The 17,014-nt window shown below is 34.8% G+C and overlaps 3 protein-coding genes across 9 annotated transcripts; 2 read left to right on the top strand and 1 right to left on the bottom strand.

Annotated features, from left to right (window-relative positions):
- Positions 1-246: 246 nt before the first annotated feature.
- On the top strand, positions 247-3,516 carry Cdc16 (cell division cycle protein 16). Its single transcript, XM_012364947.2, has 10 exons — positions 247-457; positions 520-672; positions 767-931; positions 1,023-1,182; positions 1,283-1,532; positions 1,611-1,690; positions 1,753-1,842; positions 1,993-2,302; positions 2,415-2,770; positions 2,975-3,516. The coding sequence occupies exons 1-10, from the start codon at positions 350-352 to the stop codon at positions 3,283-3,285; spliced, it is 1,983 nt and encodes a 660-aa protein (XP_012220370.1). The 5' UTR covers positions 247-349; the 3' UTR covers positions 3,286-3,516.
- Positions 3,517-3,898: 382 nt separating this feature from the next.
- orb (polyadenylation element binding protein orb) lies at positions 3,899-12,857 on the top strand. Of its 4 annotated transcripts, none has more exons than XM_012364998.2 (12): positions 3,899-4,313; positions 6,600-6,927; positions 7,230-7,378; positions 8,795-9,057; positions 9,317-9,446; positions 9,534-9,858; positions 10,060-10,289; positions 10,393-10,485; positions 10,570-10,735; positions 10,842-10,969; positions 11,060-11,140; positions 11,288-12,857. In XM_012364998.2, exons 1-12 carry the CDS (start codon positions 4,293-4,295, stop codon positions 11,456-11,458), a joined length of 2,085 nt encoding a protein of 694 aa, XP_012220421.1. In that variant the 5' UTR covers positions 3,899-4,292; the 3' UTR covers positions 11,459-12,857. The 4 variants fall into 4 exon arrangements, with proteins under 4 accessions (XP_012220421.1, XP_012220420.1, XP_012220419.1 ...); XM_012364997.2 differs by lacking the exon at positions 3,899-4,313 and adding an exon at positions 4,816-4,958 and having other exon boundaries at positions 9,329-9,446; XM_012364996.2 differs by lacking the exon at positions 3,899-4,313 and adding an exon at positions 4,817-4,958.
- Positions 12,858-14,906: 2,049 nt separating this feature from the next.
- Positions 14,907-16,769, bottom strand: Pex11c (Peroxin 11c). 4 transcript variants are annotated; one of them, XM_012365002.2, is made up of 6 exons: positions 16,397-16,769; positions 16,284-16,312; positions 15,898-16,130; positions 15,546-15,724; positions 15,397-15,465; positions 14,907-15,281 (listed from the first exon to the last, which is right to left on the bottom strand). In XM_012365002.2, the coding sequence occupies exons 1-6, from the start codon at positions 16,402-16,404 to the stop codon at positions 15,086-15,088; spliced, it is 714 nt and encodes a 237-aa protein (XP_012220425.2). In that variant the 5' UTR covers positions 16,405-16,769; the 3' UTR covers positions 14,907-15,085. The 4 variants fall into 4 exon arrangements, with proteins under 4 accessions (XP_012220425.2, XP_067209014.1, XP_067209013.1 ...); XM_067352913.1 differs by having other exon boundaries at positions 15,898-16,207; positions 16,397-16,761; XM_067352912.1 differs by having other exon boundaries at positions 15,898-16,219; positions 16,284-16,761.
- Positions 16,770-17,014: the final 245 nt, after the last annotated feature.

The raw sequence follows: 17,014 nt of genomic DNA, 5'->3' as shown, positions 1-17,014 counted from the left end.
TAGCAGGAAGATTAAATGAATATTGTTTGCATATGTTATATAGATGACAAAATTACAGTTATCTATGATTTGACGATAAATTTGCTTTTAATTACAGAAAGATTTCATGTGTATAATAATAAATAAACGAAAAAGTAATATACAAGCATATATGTGCACCCGCGCGCATACATCTGAATTATCGACGTATCTTGTCGGTAATTTATTTTAGTTCCTAAAAGCAGTGCCCAGATGACGCAAAATACGCTCTTCTTTTTTATAAGAGAGTTTGCAATTTGTACTAATTTGTATTCCTTGATCTCACTTGGTTCTAACTTTTCTGAACCACCAAAACACTGCAGTGTTAATCATGTCACATCCTTTAACAACAAATAACGATAGTATGCATAATTCGATAGATGAAAAAAGCATTGATCTGGAAAATTGTAGAAAACTAGTCAAATCCTACATTGATTTGGTAAGTCTCTTGTTAAAATTGCAAATCAAATCAAGTACAAAATCTGTTGTTTTTATTTCCAGCATCTGTACAGTGCAGCTTTATTTTGGGCTGATAAAGTGGTGTCACTAAGTAATGAGGACCCGAAAGATGTATGCACCTTGGCGCAGTGTATGTATCTCATGAAACAATATCATCGTGCTGTACACCTCATAAAGAGATATGGATTGGAAAAGGTAATTTTTAATAGATAGTAATTTCAGTACATGATAATAAATAATTAGCTCTATATTTAATAAATATCAGTTAAACGATGATCTGTTGATTTAGACTAATGTAATGTGTCACTACTTAACTGTGAGGTGTTTATTGGAAGCTAAGGAATATAATGATGCGCTTCAAGTCATTAATGAATCTGAAATATGTACAAATATAACACAAGCAGGTATTACCTTCGCCGATCGCACAGACATTTTTCAGGATGCTCCAAAAAATGTAAGTATATTTATATAGGATTAAAGACATCTTTGAAACATTATTAACTTTTATTATAACTCAAGACAATTATTGTACAATTCTTTTATAGGTTCAGAGTTCAATATTATATGTAAAAGGAAGAGTGTATGAAGCTATGGATAACAGAGCAGTAGCAACAGAATGTTACAAGCAAGCTTTACAGTGTGATGTCTATTCGTATGAAGCGTTTGAAGCTTTAGTGCAAAATCAAATGCTCTCGGCCTCTGAAGGTATATTATATTATATTAATTTTGATGTATTATTTTCTTGGACAAACTGTGCAATAACTATGCTATAATAAGTAGCTGTGTGTATAAATTGTTAATTTAGAACGGGAACTCTTGGAGTCTTTACCATATGAACAATGTACAAAAGGTGAAGCAGAACTTTTAAGACTGCTGTATGATAGCAAATTAAAGAAATATCAAGAACCGAACACAAAGCAATCGTTAATTACGTGTAGTGTAATGGGAATTAGCGTCACTGACAGATTAGCAGACAATTTAGACATGGAAGTCACAAAGGCTGAGAGATTGTATTATAATTGTGACTATCATCAATGTTTCTCACTTACAGAGAAGTAGGTTATATTACAAATCAAATGTTATGCTCGTATTCTGTAACAAAATGTAATCTAAAACACTTTTATAATCCTCAGAATCCTGAAAAAGGATCCATACCATAATTCTTGTCTTCCAGTGCACATTGCCTGTTTAGTCGAGCTTAAGAAAACTAATGGTAAGTTTATATCTTGTCTCAATAAATAAACAAACTTTCTCTAACAAGACTTTAATTTTTAGCTCTGTTTTATCTGGCGCATAGATTAGTAGATTTATATCCAGAAATGGCCTTGTCATGGTTTGCAGTGGGATGTTATTATTACACTATAGGTATCTTATTACTATTTAAAATATACATTTTTCTCTTAAACAAGATTAAATATTAAAAAATTAAAAAATACTGTAAAGATTTTCAGATGTAGAGATGTAAATAAGGAACAAGAATTAAAGATTATTTTGTAACATTGTTGCGTATTCCAGGTAAAAGTGATCAAGCAAGAAGATATTTAGCAAAGGCCACCGCACTGGATAGATTGTTTGGTCCCGCTTGGTTGGCATATGGACATTCCTTTGCCGTGGAAAATGAACATGATCAAGCAATGGCTGCTTATTTTAAAGCATCTCAACTAATGAAAGGTTGCCATCTTCCGTTTTTATATATTGGATTGGAGTGCGGTTTGACGAATAATCTCAAATTAGCCGACAAATTCTTTCAACAAGCTCAAGGAATAGCACCAAACGACCCGTTTGTGATACACGAAATGGGTGTTATATGTTTTTACAACTTAGAGTAAGTATTGTTTTGGTATTAGCTGCTACAAGTTCATTTAGAAAGCAGAGATTTTGTTTACCCTATTTTTACCCGTGTAAATAATTGAAAAAGTTATTCTTGTTAAACACAGTTACAAAAATGCAGAACGATTATTTAAGGAAGCCATGAAAAGTATTCAAGGCGATCTAAGGAATGTGATTCTTCCCAGCAAATGGGAATCATTATTGAATAATCTGGGACACACTTGTAGAAAAATGAAAAAGTACGACGAAGCATTAGAGTATCATCAACAGGCGCTAGTTTTAGATCCTCTGAATCCATCGACATACTCGTCAATCGGATTTATTCACGCATTAATGGGCAACATCCAGGAGGCAGTGGATGCTTTTCATAGAGCACTTGGTCTTCGAAGAGACGATACATTTACTGCAACTATGTTGGGCTACGTAATGGAGCAGTTGATCGACGAGGCACCGCCGTATTCTGGTACGCATTCGATTGAATCGCAATATTCCTTGCATTTAAAGATCGTGATGCAAGGAATTTTTTTCACATTTGGTACAATGCTTTTCGGAGATAAGAAATCATTAATCAAATGATTTAAATCATGCCCCTTCTGTAACAATTGATTTTTGTACTCCTAAATTTATTTAAGGAAACGGAATTTATCTGCGAATGGAAATTTTTCAGATGCGCCTACGGAAATACCGAAATATAGCAAGTCTCAAGGGAATGAAACTAAACTGGTCGAGGATAACGAAGTTCAATTAACCATGGAAAGTTCGAATACCGTGTGCCCTAGTTCCGATAGTCAAAATATCGACAAATTAAGAACAAATTTGTTCTCTGGAAGCTGGGGAGAGAATTCAAGCAAAGGGGAAAATAGTACACCTAAATTAGAACAGCAAACGCGAGATGTGCTGGTTGTTAATTACTCGACCAGCGACACGTCCGAAGTTGAAATGCTAGATTCATCGACCGCACACATAGAATATAACTAAACTAGCAAATTTAAATAGCGCTTTATTAAGCATATTTATATTCTGTGTGTAATATGCAATTCAGTACAATAGAATAATGATGTAAATAGTGTATATACTTGATTTCCATACTCTAGTTTTTATACATCTTATAAAATTATAATTTTTTGCGACAAGATATTGTATCAACTTACATTATAAACGTGTGCTAGATTGAAAAATAAAGAATGTGTAGATAATTTGAATAATTAATTCTGGAATTAACAAATTGAAAAATCTGATTCTGTTTTTTTCACATTTGCATACATTATTCAACAATTTTTTTTCAGAAACAACGCTTTCTTTTATATATTTAATTTTGTTTGAAATAATTTAAAGTTATTTTCTAGATTTTTTATTTTTCTTAATTTTAGACGTCCATAAAAACACAAAAAACATGAAAAAGTAATAAAAATGAAGGTGGCGCGCTTTTACGAGGCACATTCAAAAGCTGCGAATCATGTTCGAAGGAGTTTGCGTGGAGAGAAGGAAAGAGAGCAAAATGGAAAGAAAGAGAAGACAAATACGAAGAAAGAGGGAGAGAGCAGAGATCTTTAAGTTACTTGGGGAGTTACATGTGTGGAAGAATGGGCGTTTCATCGTATCATCGGCGATAGATTAAATGAGGTCGTGACAGTGGCGAACGTGGCGAACGTTTTAGGAATCGTGGCGCGTGTTAAAGTCTCCCACCGCGGCCGGCGACGATCCTTTATTTCCGAGAAACCACCCCTCATCGTCGCTGCTGTCGCCACTGCCGCCGCTGTTTGCCATCATCATTCGCGCGTAACTATTCGCGGTGCGCGCAACGCATGAAGATAGCTGCTTAATCGCGCGTTGTTATTAGTGGCGGACGACATCGAGTCGGCTCTCACTCGCTCGTATCCCTTGTGCGAGAGCGAGCCGTGTTGAGCTGACATCACATCACACGTATCCTCCGAGGCTGCGTTTCCTCGCCACAGGAGAGTCCCGGGCGAATCCTTTTCGCGGACATGCCGACACTGATGCAACCGGTAAGTCTTATCAGCTGTACGCTCTCTCTCTCTCTCTCTCTCTCTTTCTCTCTCTCTCTCTCTCTCTCTCTCGCGAGATTAACGCCCCGTAATTAGATTAACCGTATTTCAGACTAACATCGAGATATAAATTCGCGTATAATAAGTTCCGAGTTCGAAGAAATACGCCTTTCATTATGATTTTGATCAGATTTACTCGCCCGTTATATTGCGTAAATATAAAGATGGAGAATCGACAAAGTCACGACATTCAGAGATGTTAGAGACGAAAATTGATAGCGATTGATGCCGGTTCGGCGTGCCTGGCAAACTTCAATCGCCACTCGTATCCTTCATTTTAATTGGCCTTTTTATCCCTCAGACTGTACACGACTCGAAATGCTCGGTTATTAATTCGACGCGCTACGTCGACGGCATACATATTGCGAAGGAATGTCCTGCGCTGTGCGAACGTAAATAAACACGGCGCGACATGTCGTAGCCGTGATACGTGTATACGAGGACTTTATCCCCGCATACATATCTATAACACGCCCTCTGAAATTCTTTTGAAAAGGTCTGGACGCGAGTTATGCGCGAGAAAGAGTGAGATCAATGCACCGTGCGCGACCACCAAAAATCTGGGTCGATCGATCTCTTATAAGGGTGAGTTAATTACGGAATTTTGTAATAGACACCTGCTCCGAATTACCACATTTCAATTGAACTCAACGCATTCGCGATCATCGGTCAGGTATTTTCAAATCTATTGCATAAGTTACTAAGCGGCACAGTTTTATCTGTGTATTTTCGAACCGCTCTAAATCTATATTCCGGAGAAAAGAAATTGCGCGACACGGAACATTTGTAATGTGAATTAATAATTTTAATTAAAATTATTGATAACAATAAAAAGTGTATATTTAATGCTGAAATTAATAATAATTTGACGTATAATCTCTCCATTTTTTAAATATATATAAAATGAATTGCTACTATTGTCATTATTATTATTATTAAATTTGCAATGCAATATCTTCAAGATTGATTATTTTAATAGAAACGGAAGAATAATGCGAAAATCGGAAATTATATTTTAAATAAATATCAAAACATTTCGAAACACGGATTAACATATTTCGACTACTGTGCGACTGTAAAAATCGCGAAATAAAAGAATCTCGCGCCCACACTAGCGAAAGGGATTCGCGAGGCTACGTCACTAATGACGTAAACACGATGATGAGATTATCACGTGTACAAGTATCGACGGTTACTCGGCAATTCGACGTTCAAAAGCCGAAATTCTGAGAAAAGCCATGGAATGTGTTTCACGATACCCCCCCATTCCTAAAGAAATTTTTTTCTACGAATTCCACAAACGTGCCACACCGCGGGATTGTGGCGTCCTTCAGGAAGCGCTCTGTTTTCGATTCCATTCGCGTTGCGCAGTCCGTCAGCGTCGTTCATACCATTCGTGTGCCAAGAGCGACGACACATCGCGCGCGAATCGTCTGATTTCGGAGTAAAGCGAGCCACTTCTTCTCCTATTACAATTACGAAGCTCGGAAAATAAGTGGCACCGTGCGACAAACGCTACGTAGCGACAAAGAAGGTACGTGCATAAATCGTGATACCGGACAAAATACCGCAAACGAGTATTTCAATTCGAAAATATAAACTGCGAAATACTGTAATGAATATATCTTAAATGCAAATTTCAGATTTTGTTTGGAAATACGAAGCTGAAATATATATATAATAAATCTTCAGAACTGGATTTGGATATTAGATTATTTCGTTAATATATGTGTTTTTAGTATTTTATATAATTAACATGTGTCTCGAATTTATCAAAACCAATTAAACTTACAGAACTGATATTACATACTTATATTTTTACAATACACAATAAAGTCAGAATAAAATCAGTTTTTGAACAAATCAATTTGCGCATTCAATTTTTACTATATATAATTAGGTTACACAGTTTTGGAATATTTTTACGTGCAAAATGAGGTCAGAACGAAATCAGTTTTCGGATAAATCAACGCGAATTTAGTTTTTCTTCGCGCATTTAATTTTTTGTTATCTATAATCAGTTTTGCAACCGTTTTAGAAGATATGTAGCATTTATCATTTTCAAGATATTTTTTAATTTGTTTAGCAACGCTTGGCATTTTATTAAAGAAATATCAATTTCAAGTTGAACAAGAGAACAGTTTCCAAAATGTGTTAACTGGTACACACAATCTCACTGTCAGACGTTCTATATGCAAGTAAATAATAAATAAATTGATTTTGCAGTCGGACATCCCCTTGGTGAGTGACGAGAGCGACGAAACGGACGTCGGATTCGATCGAGACACACTGATGCATCATCAGGATTCGTTGCACCATCAGGATGCGACGCAGAACCGAGAGCGTAGCAAGCTGCTGCTACGTAAATTGAGCCAAACCCGCGAGCGGGAACGTGGCAAGGAACGCGAGCAAGAGCGCGAGAGATTACATCAATTACAGTCGATTAATAATTTGCTGCTTGATTTACCATTGCCGCCTTCGCCGTCACACCTGCCGAGTTATTCGCAGGATGCTTCCTCGTCCTCTCAATCGGACAAGAATGTCAGCATCGACGGTAAGGCGTGTTTTTATTCTCAACTTAAGTCGAACAGCATAAACAAAAATTAATTTCTTTTATTTGATTTTTAAATTCTTAACTTTTTATCACTAAAATTGTAATCCTAGTATAAACTAGGAATTATTTCACAAGTTGTGATTTATTTCACCTCTCTAAAATTTCTTTTTAAATTAATCTTCATTCTTTAGTTGTAAAATGAATTTTGTGTCATCTTTCTTTTACTTTTAATCACGTAATTAAAATATTGATTTTTTTCTTTGTGAGATTGAAGATATTAATTTGTCTCTTGTGCGTGCCAGGTGACAGCGCAATTTCGGATATGTTTGGATTGGGCTTGCCTCGTGGATCGCTGATGGGAAATCAATCGACAATCGGCTCTTCGAACTATCGAAATTATCAATATGGCAATTACCAAACGCAGGGATCTTCCTCACAACAGCAACACGAGGTAAAATAACACGTCCATCTCTTGATATTTATTTAAAACAACGTAACAATATGGGATTTTTTAATGAAACTTAATTCATTATAATGAACGCATTTGAATAATACGTGAATTGAAACTGTACGTATGACAAAAATATCTAACGCGACTTTTATTACGAATAGTAGAGTAGGTGGATCAGTAGGAGTTAATATAGCGATAAGGCTCATTATCATCAAGACAGTGATATAATTATATGATTAAATGGATCAAATTAAGTGAAAATTATATGATTATTCGTTGATTAACGAATTAAAACAAGAATTTTTGTACATTTCGCAAATTTAGAAAATATTGTATTTTATATATTTATTAATATTTCGTAAAAGATTATAACATTACTTATTTTTAACTATTGAAAGAGATTATTTCTGATTACATATAAATAAAATATAACAAAAATAAATACCAAATATGTAAATAAAATAAAAACATATGAAACAAGTGCAAGAAAAATTGGATAAAAAGCGTGACTGCGATAAGAACTTTACTGATATTTGCGAGTTGCAAATATTACATACAAAGCGGCGATAAAGATGATAGATGTAACATAAAGCATATTGCTAGAGACATTTACTCGACGATGTAATAACGCGAACAATGATCATTTCCGTTGGAACAACTCCCATAACTCGCTTTATTTGTTTTTCGAATTCTAGCATTGATTTTTAACGGAAATTTCAATTTATCCGCTCGTGATTATTCTCGCGCATAAAATATCCGAGTGTCTTAAATATCGAAGATGAAAATTTCTGATAAATCCAATGAAGTACTCATTGTTACGCTTAACGCGTAAGTATAATGACCCCAGGCAAAATAAATGGCGATCTCGATAGCTGAAAATCCGCTAGTCCGAGCCAAACGGCTCTATTAGGATACACGTTACTTTTCCTCCCCTCAATCTGAGCCGACGTAAAGTTGCTGCCATTTCAAAAGATAGCCGCGTTCTCTCGCATTCCGGTTATCGCGTAATATTATGTTTCAATTTGGACGTATCCCAAGTACTTTAAAACACATGTGTGCAAGGAGAATTACTCACATCTGTTTACTGCTTTGCAAAGTCCGTTGCCTTATTTGACAAGAGTAATAAATCGCAGTTTTGATGATTACATTTTGATTACACGAGTGCGGCTGAATGTCGCTTTGCACTATTTGTTATCGTTACAAATGAGCCTAGTGAATTAATCCGGCGTTCTAATTTCCGAGATATCAATCTTATCGCGATTAACGTCAGTCGCGAACATTTCTTTATAATATGTATACGTATGGGATGAATGTAGAATTTATTTTTAACGGCAGCCTTTTGATGAATTATCTTGTTTTGATTACACGAGCTACTTTATTACCGTATTGTGTAATTGCATTTAATTATGCCTGCAGTGTCATCGTAATCACGGCTTCTGCTCGAATTCCTCGGGCCTGGATATTCCGAGCTCGCCGAATTCAGTGACGACTCCTGGCAGTCCCAGCACCCCCGGCAGCTTCACGTCAGATCTTTACAGCTACTCGTCCGCTGCTAGTAACAGTACAAACACGCCATCTTCACCGACTAGCCGACCGTCGTTCCAATATCCCGGTTCTTCGTCATCGCCTAGCGATTCGTACTTTGGCCGTCCCATACGAGGCTGCTCTACACCATACAGGTAATCAAGGAATCCCAGAAATTAACAGTTTGATTTATTATCATTAGAGAAAAATTAAAATCATGAGATTTTAATTTTTAATGCCGAAAATTATTGTATCATGTACGAGAATCATCATATCATAATTTGAACCTGAATTTTGAGGACTTAAAGATAAAGAATTGTAAAAGTGCACTTTAAATGTGTCGAATCTCAACAGACAATTATTGAATTCTCATACATTTTTTTTTTTATATTCTAAATAATTTATTCATACTAGTGATTGCGGCAGCCCAACATTAGAATTCTCTCATCTTCTGGGATGTAACGGCTCGCGTTCCAACTCGCCGGCAGACTCGGAGACAAGCGGTATTGGCAGCGCGGATGGTTCTTTATCCGACATAATAATGGTGAGTATTTTTTTCACGAGTTTTTTTCCCCCTGAATTATTAACGTCGTTTTCTAAGCATTACTTAACACATATATTTTGTTTGCAGAATTGTTTATCGCTGAATTCCTCATCAAATTCTTGCTTCCCGCCATCTTTGGACTCCATAATATCGAAGACCAACACATGCTCAAGTAATAGAACGGCGTTTGAGCGTATGGCTGTAAAAAAATACTTGTCATCGTTGCAGCAGAACCCGACGAACTCGCATTATTACCAGCATCATCATGGGCTCGGACAAAATCGCAGCAATTTTCTCAATTCTCTCTTGAATCACGAGAAAAATTGCTGTACTGGTCTTGGAAGTGCCGCGCGCAGATTAGCTCAGCCAGTATCTCTCGATCGGGTGGCGAGGTCTCATCGAAATGCTGCTGGTGCGTAATATTTATTTACACGAGAAATCGTTGATTGTTGTTAGCTTAAATAAAAGCTCGAGTATTCCAGAATTTCAAGTGGTCTTATACAAAATTTTTATAATCAATGTTAAATATTATAAAATTAGAAAGAGAATTTGTGGTGGCAAATTTTTTTTGATAAGAAATCGATTTTGACAAGATGTAATTTTTTCATTTTAGCACATTGCTATCCAACGTGCACATGGAGCGGGTTTCTGCCGCAAAGTGCTGAAGAGCCAGTCGCTTATTCGCCCAAGGTATTTCTGGGCGGTGTACCGTGGGACGTTACGGAAGCTATCTTGATTTCAACGTTCAAGCAATTCGGACCGGTACGCGTGGAGTGGCCCGCAAAGGCACCGTCCGCTCAGCCAAAAGGTTACGCGTACATCATTTTTGAATCAGAGAAACAGGTATGTGCATGTTGACATCTGATTAATTATTGACTCGATATATATTTTTATTAGAAGACAAATTAATCTAAGATAGATTGTATAAATAATTAATATCTTTCAGGTGAGAGCAATGTTGTCTTGCTGCACCCACGATATCACTAATGGAAAGAGATGGTATTATAAAATTATATCCAAGCGTTCCAAGCCAAAAGATGTACGTTTGACTCGTTGAACTGTTCGCATATTTGACAAGATGTTCTTACAAAAGTGGATTCTTAGAATTATTTTATTATTTCAGGTACAAGTGATTCCATGGATTCTCGAGAATAGTAACTACGTCAAATCTTCGTCGCAAAGACTCGACGCGCACAAAACAGTATTTGTTGGCGCGCTACACGGAATGCTAACGGCCGCAGGATTAGCGAAAGTCATGGACGATCTTTTCCATGGAGTTATTTATGCGGGTAATTGTCATTATTAAATCTCATTATTTTACTATTTAAGAATATAACTTGACATTATACTTTAAATATAATCCTAAAAATTAATAAAAATCATACGTTATTTTAGGCATTGACACGGATAAATATAAATATCCAATAGGATCCGGCCGTGTTACATTTAGTACAAAGCAATCGTACTTCAAAGCGATCACTGCTTCATTCATAGAAATTAAGACTGACAAATTTACGAAGAAGGTATATTGAATTCTAAAATTGTGTACAGTAGAAATTTATATTTCATTCAAATCTGTGGAGTTGACGTATTTTCGTATTTGCATTTTGCAGGTACAAGTGGATCCGTACATCGAAGAATCGATATGTTCCGTATGCGTGGTGCAGCAAGGACATTACTTCTGTCGCGATGTGGTACGTGACAATAATTTAATTGCTACTCAATTCGATTCTATTCAAAACTTTAATTTCTTGCCTTCTCTCGCAAGATTCTTCGTGTCTGCGATAATTTGTGACCGCAACTCTTTCTACGTGTGTTTATTTGAACTTGCGTACTTTCAGGCATGCTTCCGATACTTCTGCCGCAGCTGCTGGCAGTGGCAGCACTCTGTGGATTCGATGTCGCATCACACCCCTCTGACGCGGAACTCAAAGACTAATCAAGTGATAGGATTGAATCCGAATTTCGGAATAAACAACTGTCCCCGTATGTCAAATACGACAGTGATCTAAAGGAAGCGACGTTTCAAAAAAAGGGTGTCCTGTTTTCACGCGGCCACAGTTCAGTATACTCGCTTTTTGTTCACGCGCCCGTCGTCTTCCCCTCTTTTTTTTTTTTTTTTTTTTTTTGTTCCTTTTTGACTATTTCGGCTAACCGACGTTGCGCCGCCCGATTTAGAACATTGGGTAACAGGGCGCAGACTTAGTTTTTATCGCGGAGCCGCGGACGCAGCCAGTCCGACGATACGGGGACACGCCGATTCACACCGCCGATTGAGCTTGCGAACGCGCAACGATTGGTTCATTATCGTTACCGCGCGTGCGAATAGACAAGATGAATATTAAAAAAAAAAAAATCATGTTTATCAAAAAGTTCCTAATTGCGAACGCAGTTTTTACTACGTTCGAGCAAAGTATACTTTTATTTAGTATGTTCACTTAGAGAGACAGGTTCTCTTATCAACTTTTTTTTTACCGTGAAATAATACTATCGTGCCAACAGTAGATTCTAGATTGCGGCCGTGATATGGTGCATTAGAAATATGTGTATACATGTACACGCGTGTATACGTGTATCCACACGTGTACACACACACCCACCCACCCACACACACACAGACACATACACACACACTCACACATACACTCACATACAGGGACATACAGACACATGTGTATACACATCTTTTTCGTTAATGTCGTGAGAGTTGAATTGTGGCTTTCACAGTGACAATAATTTTTTACGCGATAAGGCTCCGTTATGGTAATTTTGAGCTGGGCTCAATAAAACACGTTAGAATTCTCAGGAAATCTATAATAGCGTCATCATATGTTTATTAAAGTATTAAAGTATTTCATTATGAATTGTTACGATGCTAGAAAGATCATTCTAGAGTGGCGAAAGTAATTATGCGATAATTATTTGTCATTATTACATTGTGCGCGCGTGATATATATATCCGATACTAATGTGATATAACGGGAGACTTTCTGGATGTATTGTATAACTCGCTGGTCGTTCTTCCATTACGATACTTGTCAATGACGTTAAACATTGTTAATTTTTACGTTAGATTACAATGTATCTGAACATTCGATTGCGGTGTAACTACGTGAGCATCACGTTATTGGCCGCAATCGGTTGGATTTTTCTATTAATAGCCGAAGCGAGCGGCTGTCACATGTATTTCGCTCACATGGACTGTTTAACGGTTGACGAAATGGAGAAGTACATGGTCTACGATTCTGGCGCGGATTGTAGGGAATTGATTCGTTTTTATTTTTTTTCTTTTTTTTTCTTATTATTGTATAATTGTGTTGCACCACTTCTTTGAATAAGATTCATCCTTTACTCGCGTTTCTCCCGTTTTGATACAATTTTGTTGAATTAAAAACCATATTTTTGCAGATATCTTACGCCTGTTTTTATTTTTTCATTCCATTTTACTTTCAACTTATCAATCTTATCGATGATGAATGTTGTTTAGATAATATTGAATGTTCTTGAATTATAACAAAAAATGGATTTTCGCATCTGTATCATTTACACCAAAGTATGATTCTATTTATTATAATAATTAAAATTGAACCATGATTGATTTAGAAAGAAACCAACATGAATAAAAAAATATTTTTGCTATGCATTATATTTTTGTTTTAATCCTTTTAACATCAAACAAAAAATGTACTGTCAAAAAAGTTGAAGCAATCTTTTACCTCTTTTCAATTTTTGTTCATTGATTTCTTTACTTTTGCCTTAAAAATGTTAGAACAGTGTTGACCTACTTTATATTTCAATTTTAATTTTACGTACGTATATACGTTTATTTTAACAATGAACTAAGTTAAGAAAAACTCGAAACATTCAGTTTATCTGCAGCAAAAATGTATTATACGAAAATGCATTGCTAAAAGTCCAAGACTATCCACCCAAGTGATAACAATGAATTTGCATGCAGCAGTTAGATGTAAAACTAATATTCTCGAAGAAATATATTTGAACAATACGATACAATATATTATATATCCCGTTAAATATATTATATGTATATGATCAACAGATGACGATAACGTGGTTGCTACATATATAAGCAATTATTAAGAAAAAGTGCTTTAAAATATATATACATCGATAAAAGTTTATACATACTCGATCGAAGCGCTTCGAATATATTTCAATGATATTTAATCCGTAAATCGCTCTATGCAACAGCAGTATTTTCACTTTCAATGGAAAACATTTTATCGGAGACAAATTTTAACGACTTCTTCATTCATAGCGTATTCTTTAAAAAGATTTCAATAAGTCGTGCCTTTTACTCGTAATCCTCATAGATTTCTTCAAATCTAAATTATTTTTTAAGCTATATAAATCCGAATCTTTGTGTAAGTCACAATTATCCGTGTCATCTATGCCAATATAAGTTTTTCAAGTTTCATACTTGCTAATTAACTGATTGATTCTGCTAGAAAAATTGGAAGTGTCGAGAGACATGTAAGTGCGACGCACATGCATTTGCTTGGATTCTACTGGAATCAATTATTTAATCGAATATAAAATTTCCAAAACTTATACAAGTGCAGACGTGCTATCAATTATTAGCCACGTTAAAAAATCCTGGGCCTTATAGGATAATCATGAGACTGGGTTAAGTATTACTATGTTTTTAACAATATAATTGATAGCCGTTATATTTCTTAATGATTTTATAACATATTTATAAATAGATAGCTATCACTGTTCTTCCTCCTTCGATATTGCAACAATTATGTAAAAAATATTCTAGTATTATAATAATTTCTTAGAATTATTCTCTGACGATTCTATCTTAACGTGAGATAACTATTAAAAGTATTATTATTAAAAGAGAAGACTGTTATCAGTGCGCATAATTTTAAGCTTTTAAAGAAATTGGGTCAAAGTGCACCGTCGACTGATGAGAATTGAATATATAGTTTATTTAAATAAATACTTATATTAAATATAATAAGTATTTCTTTTAAATAAACTAAAATCGAGCTAATAGCAATCGATATAACCTGGCTTTAATGTATTGTAAACCACGTTATAATAATAGATTACTGTGAATTCAAAATACATAATTTTATGTTCAGACGAGAAGTGCCTCCCCTATCTTTTAGCTTTTATTGTTAACGTTTAAGAATTCATTCGTAACAATATGATAATACTTGTTGACACACAACGTATAAAAAGTTTTACGACACTCTACCATCTGTGTAATCTGATAATTAAAAATTTGAAATCGTTAATAAATTAACGAGAAGCTTCAAAATATAAACTACTTACATCCAATTGAGATTCTACTCATTGCTCACTTAATCCTAGATATTATCATATAATATGCCAGTTTTTATGTAATTCAATTTTATTAATACACAATATGTACAATATACCCATCCACTTTTCATATAACCATAAAACCTTTTCATTTATTATAAGATAATGAATTATATTCATTATTAGACATTTTTAATTTTTGATTCACTTGCTTAAAGCTTGATCTTATTAATACACAATATGTACAATATACCCATCCACTTTTTATATAACCATAAAACCTTTTCATTTATTATAAGATAATGAATTATATCCGTTATTTGACGTTTTTAATTTTTGACTCACTTGCTTAAAGCTTGATAAAGTCCAATTAACGATGATATTGTTCCAAGTGCTCCAACATGCCATGTTTTTAAACAGCCTCCCCAAAGTGTGCCCGGTGGCAAGTAACTGATTGCATAAGAAATGTCCAGCGTAAAGCGTGTGCACGCCAATAATGCACTTTGCTGTCGCTTGTTGATCTCTTGCAATGTAATTCTTTATTTGACAGAAAGAATAAATCTTATTAGTTTAGTCTAATTTGTTTCTGGAAATAATATTACCAAGGCTGAACTCTATAGAATTCATAATATCAAAAACAATAATCACTTACTGTGCATTAGGATGACTTTGTTTTAGTCTCATTTTGTGTTTTTGAAGCTTTTGGAGTAATCTCAATGATCTGAAATAATGAATACTCTATTAATGAAAAAATATTTCAAAATATATTATTTCGACAGATAGACAGCCAAAATATATTACCTCAGCAAGGATAGATGTAAGGAAAATATCCAAAACCAAGTTGTAGCAACGTCCCATTTATTATTATTAATTGATACTATATTATGCTGCCCAGCCCAACAAATATGCTCTACTGGAGAATAGATGACGTCTATCATATTTTGTATCACTTGGCTCCATCTAATCAACCAGTCAGGTTCCTATTATTAGATTATATATGAAATTTAAATGGCTCTAAAAAAATAAGGTAACATAACTCTATTACATATAATTTTTCAAGTAATTAGTTAAAAGTTGCAATAACATTCAGCTTATTTTGGTTCTTTTAACCAAGTTTAACTTTTTATTTGCGTTCAGAAGTGAATAAAGATACCTTCTTTCCCCATCCATATGTCATAACATAGTTAAGCGTCGGAAGATCATCTAATAAACGTAACATTACTCTACATTCACTCATTTTACTTCCAAAGGTCTTGAGCTTTTTCTCAGTACTTTCGGATGAAGTGCATGCAGTAAGCAATTTTGCCACATAAGAGAGAGTTCTTAGCATTTTGTCTCTGCCAGAATATGTCTCCAAGTAATCGCTTACAAGTGGAAGATCCATTTCTGCTCAATATATATATATATTTACAAATGGAAGAACAAAGGCACTTGATAATTTTCAACGTCAACTATTCAATTTGCTGTAACAGAAGCTGTGTAAGATACAATAAATATTTTATTTAAAGTGATTGTTTGCTTATAGATAGTTCTACATACCTAAGATTTGATTATTTTTCTTTGATTTCCTTTAAAAAATGAGCGCAACGTTATCTTCTTATCTCTCGTTATGAAATTTACAACAATAGAACAATAGGCTCATATATACATACATCATCATAATACATTAATCGTAAAGTTGATTTATCCACGTGTTTCTTCGATGTCAGGTTAGAAAAAATGTCAGTAATTTGCATAAATATCTACATCGTCATTGGTCATTGTGCGTTCAGTTTCCGATTACACCATATAAAGAAATAATTTATTAACAGAATGATTTTCATATATTCTTATCATAATAGACTTCTGTAGCTGTTTAATTTTGTACCAATAAATAGGATACTCCAATGGCAGTGAGCGCTCGCACAACTGTTGTGTCGGCTAAATGCGCCCATTGATATACAATAGTCACGTCCATTGATTTTTCAACGGCCAGAAAACGCCTAATCGCGTCCTCGAAAAAATTGGACGCGATTAGGCGTCTCTGATTGTTGAAAAATCGGAGAATGCCTTATCGCGTCTTCGAAAAAATTGAACGTCATTAGGTGTCTTTTCTAGTCATTGAGAAAATTGAAGAATGTCTAACAGTGTCCTCCAATTTTTTTCGAGGACGTGACTCTAGCCATTAAAAAAATTGAATTGAATTGAATTAACGTTGACCTGTGCTACTAAGAACAATAGGTACAACTTCTAATTTAATTAATTAATTAATGTTAACTAGTGCTACTAAA

Source organism: Linepithema humile, chromosome 4 (assembly GCF_040581485.1).
Source record: "Linepithema humile isolate Giens D197 chromosome 4, Lhum_UNIL_v1.0, whole genome shotgun sequence".
Classification (NCBI taxonomy): domain Eukaryota; kingdom Metazoa; phylum Arthropoda; class Insecta; order Hymenoptera; family Formicidae; genus Linepithema; species Linepithema humile.
The sequence above is the reverse complement of the archived record's forward strand: the minus strand, read 5'-3'. Positions and strand labels throughout refer to the sequence as shown.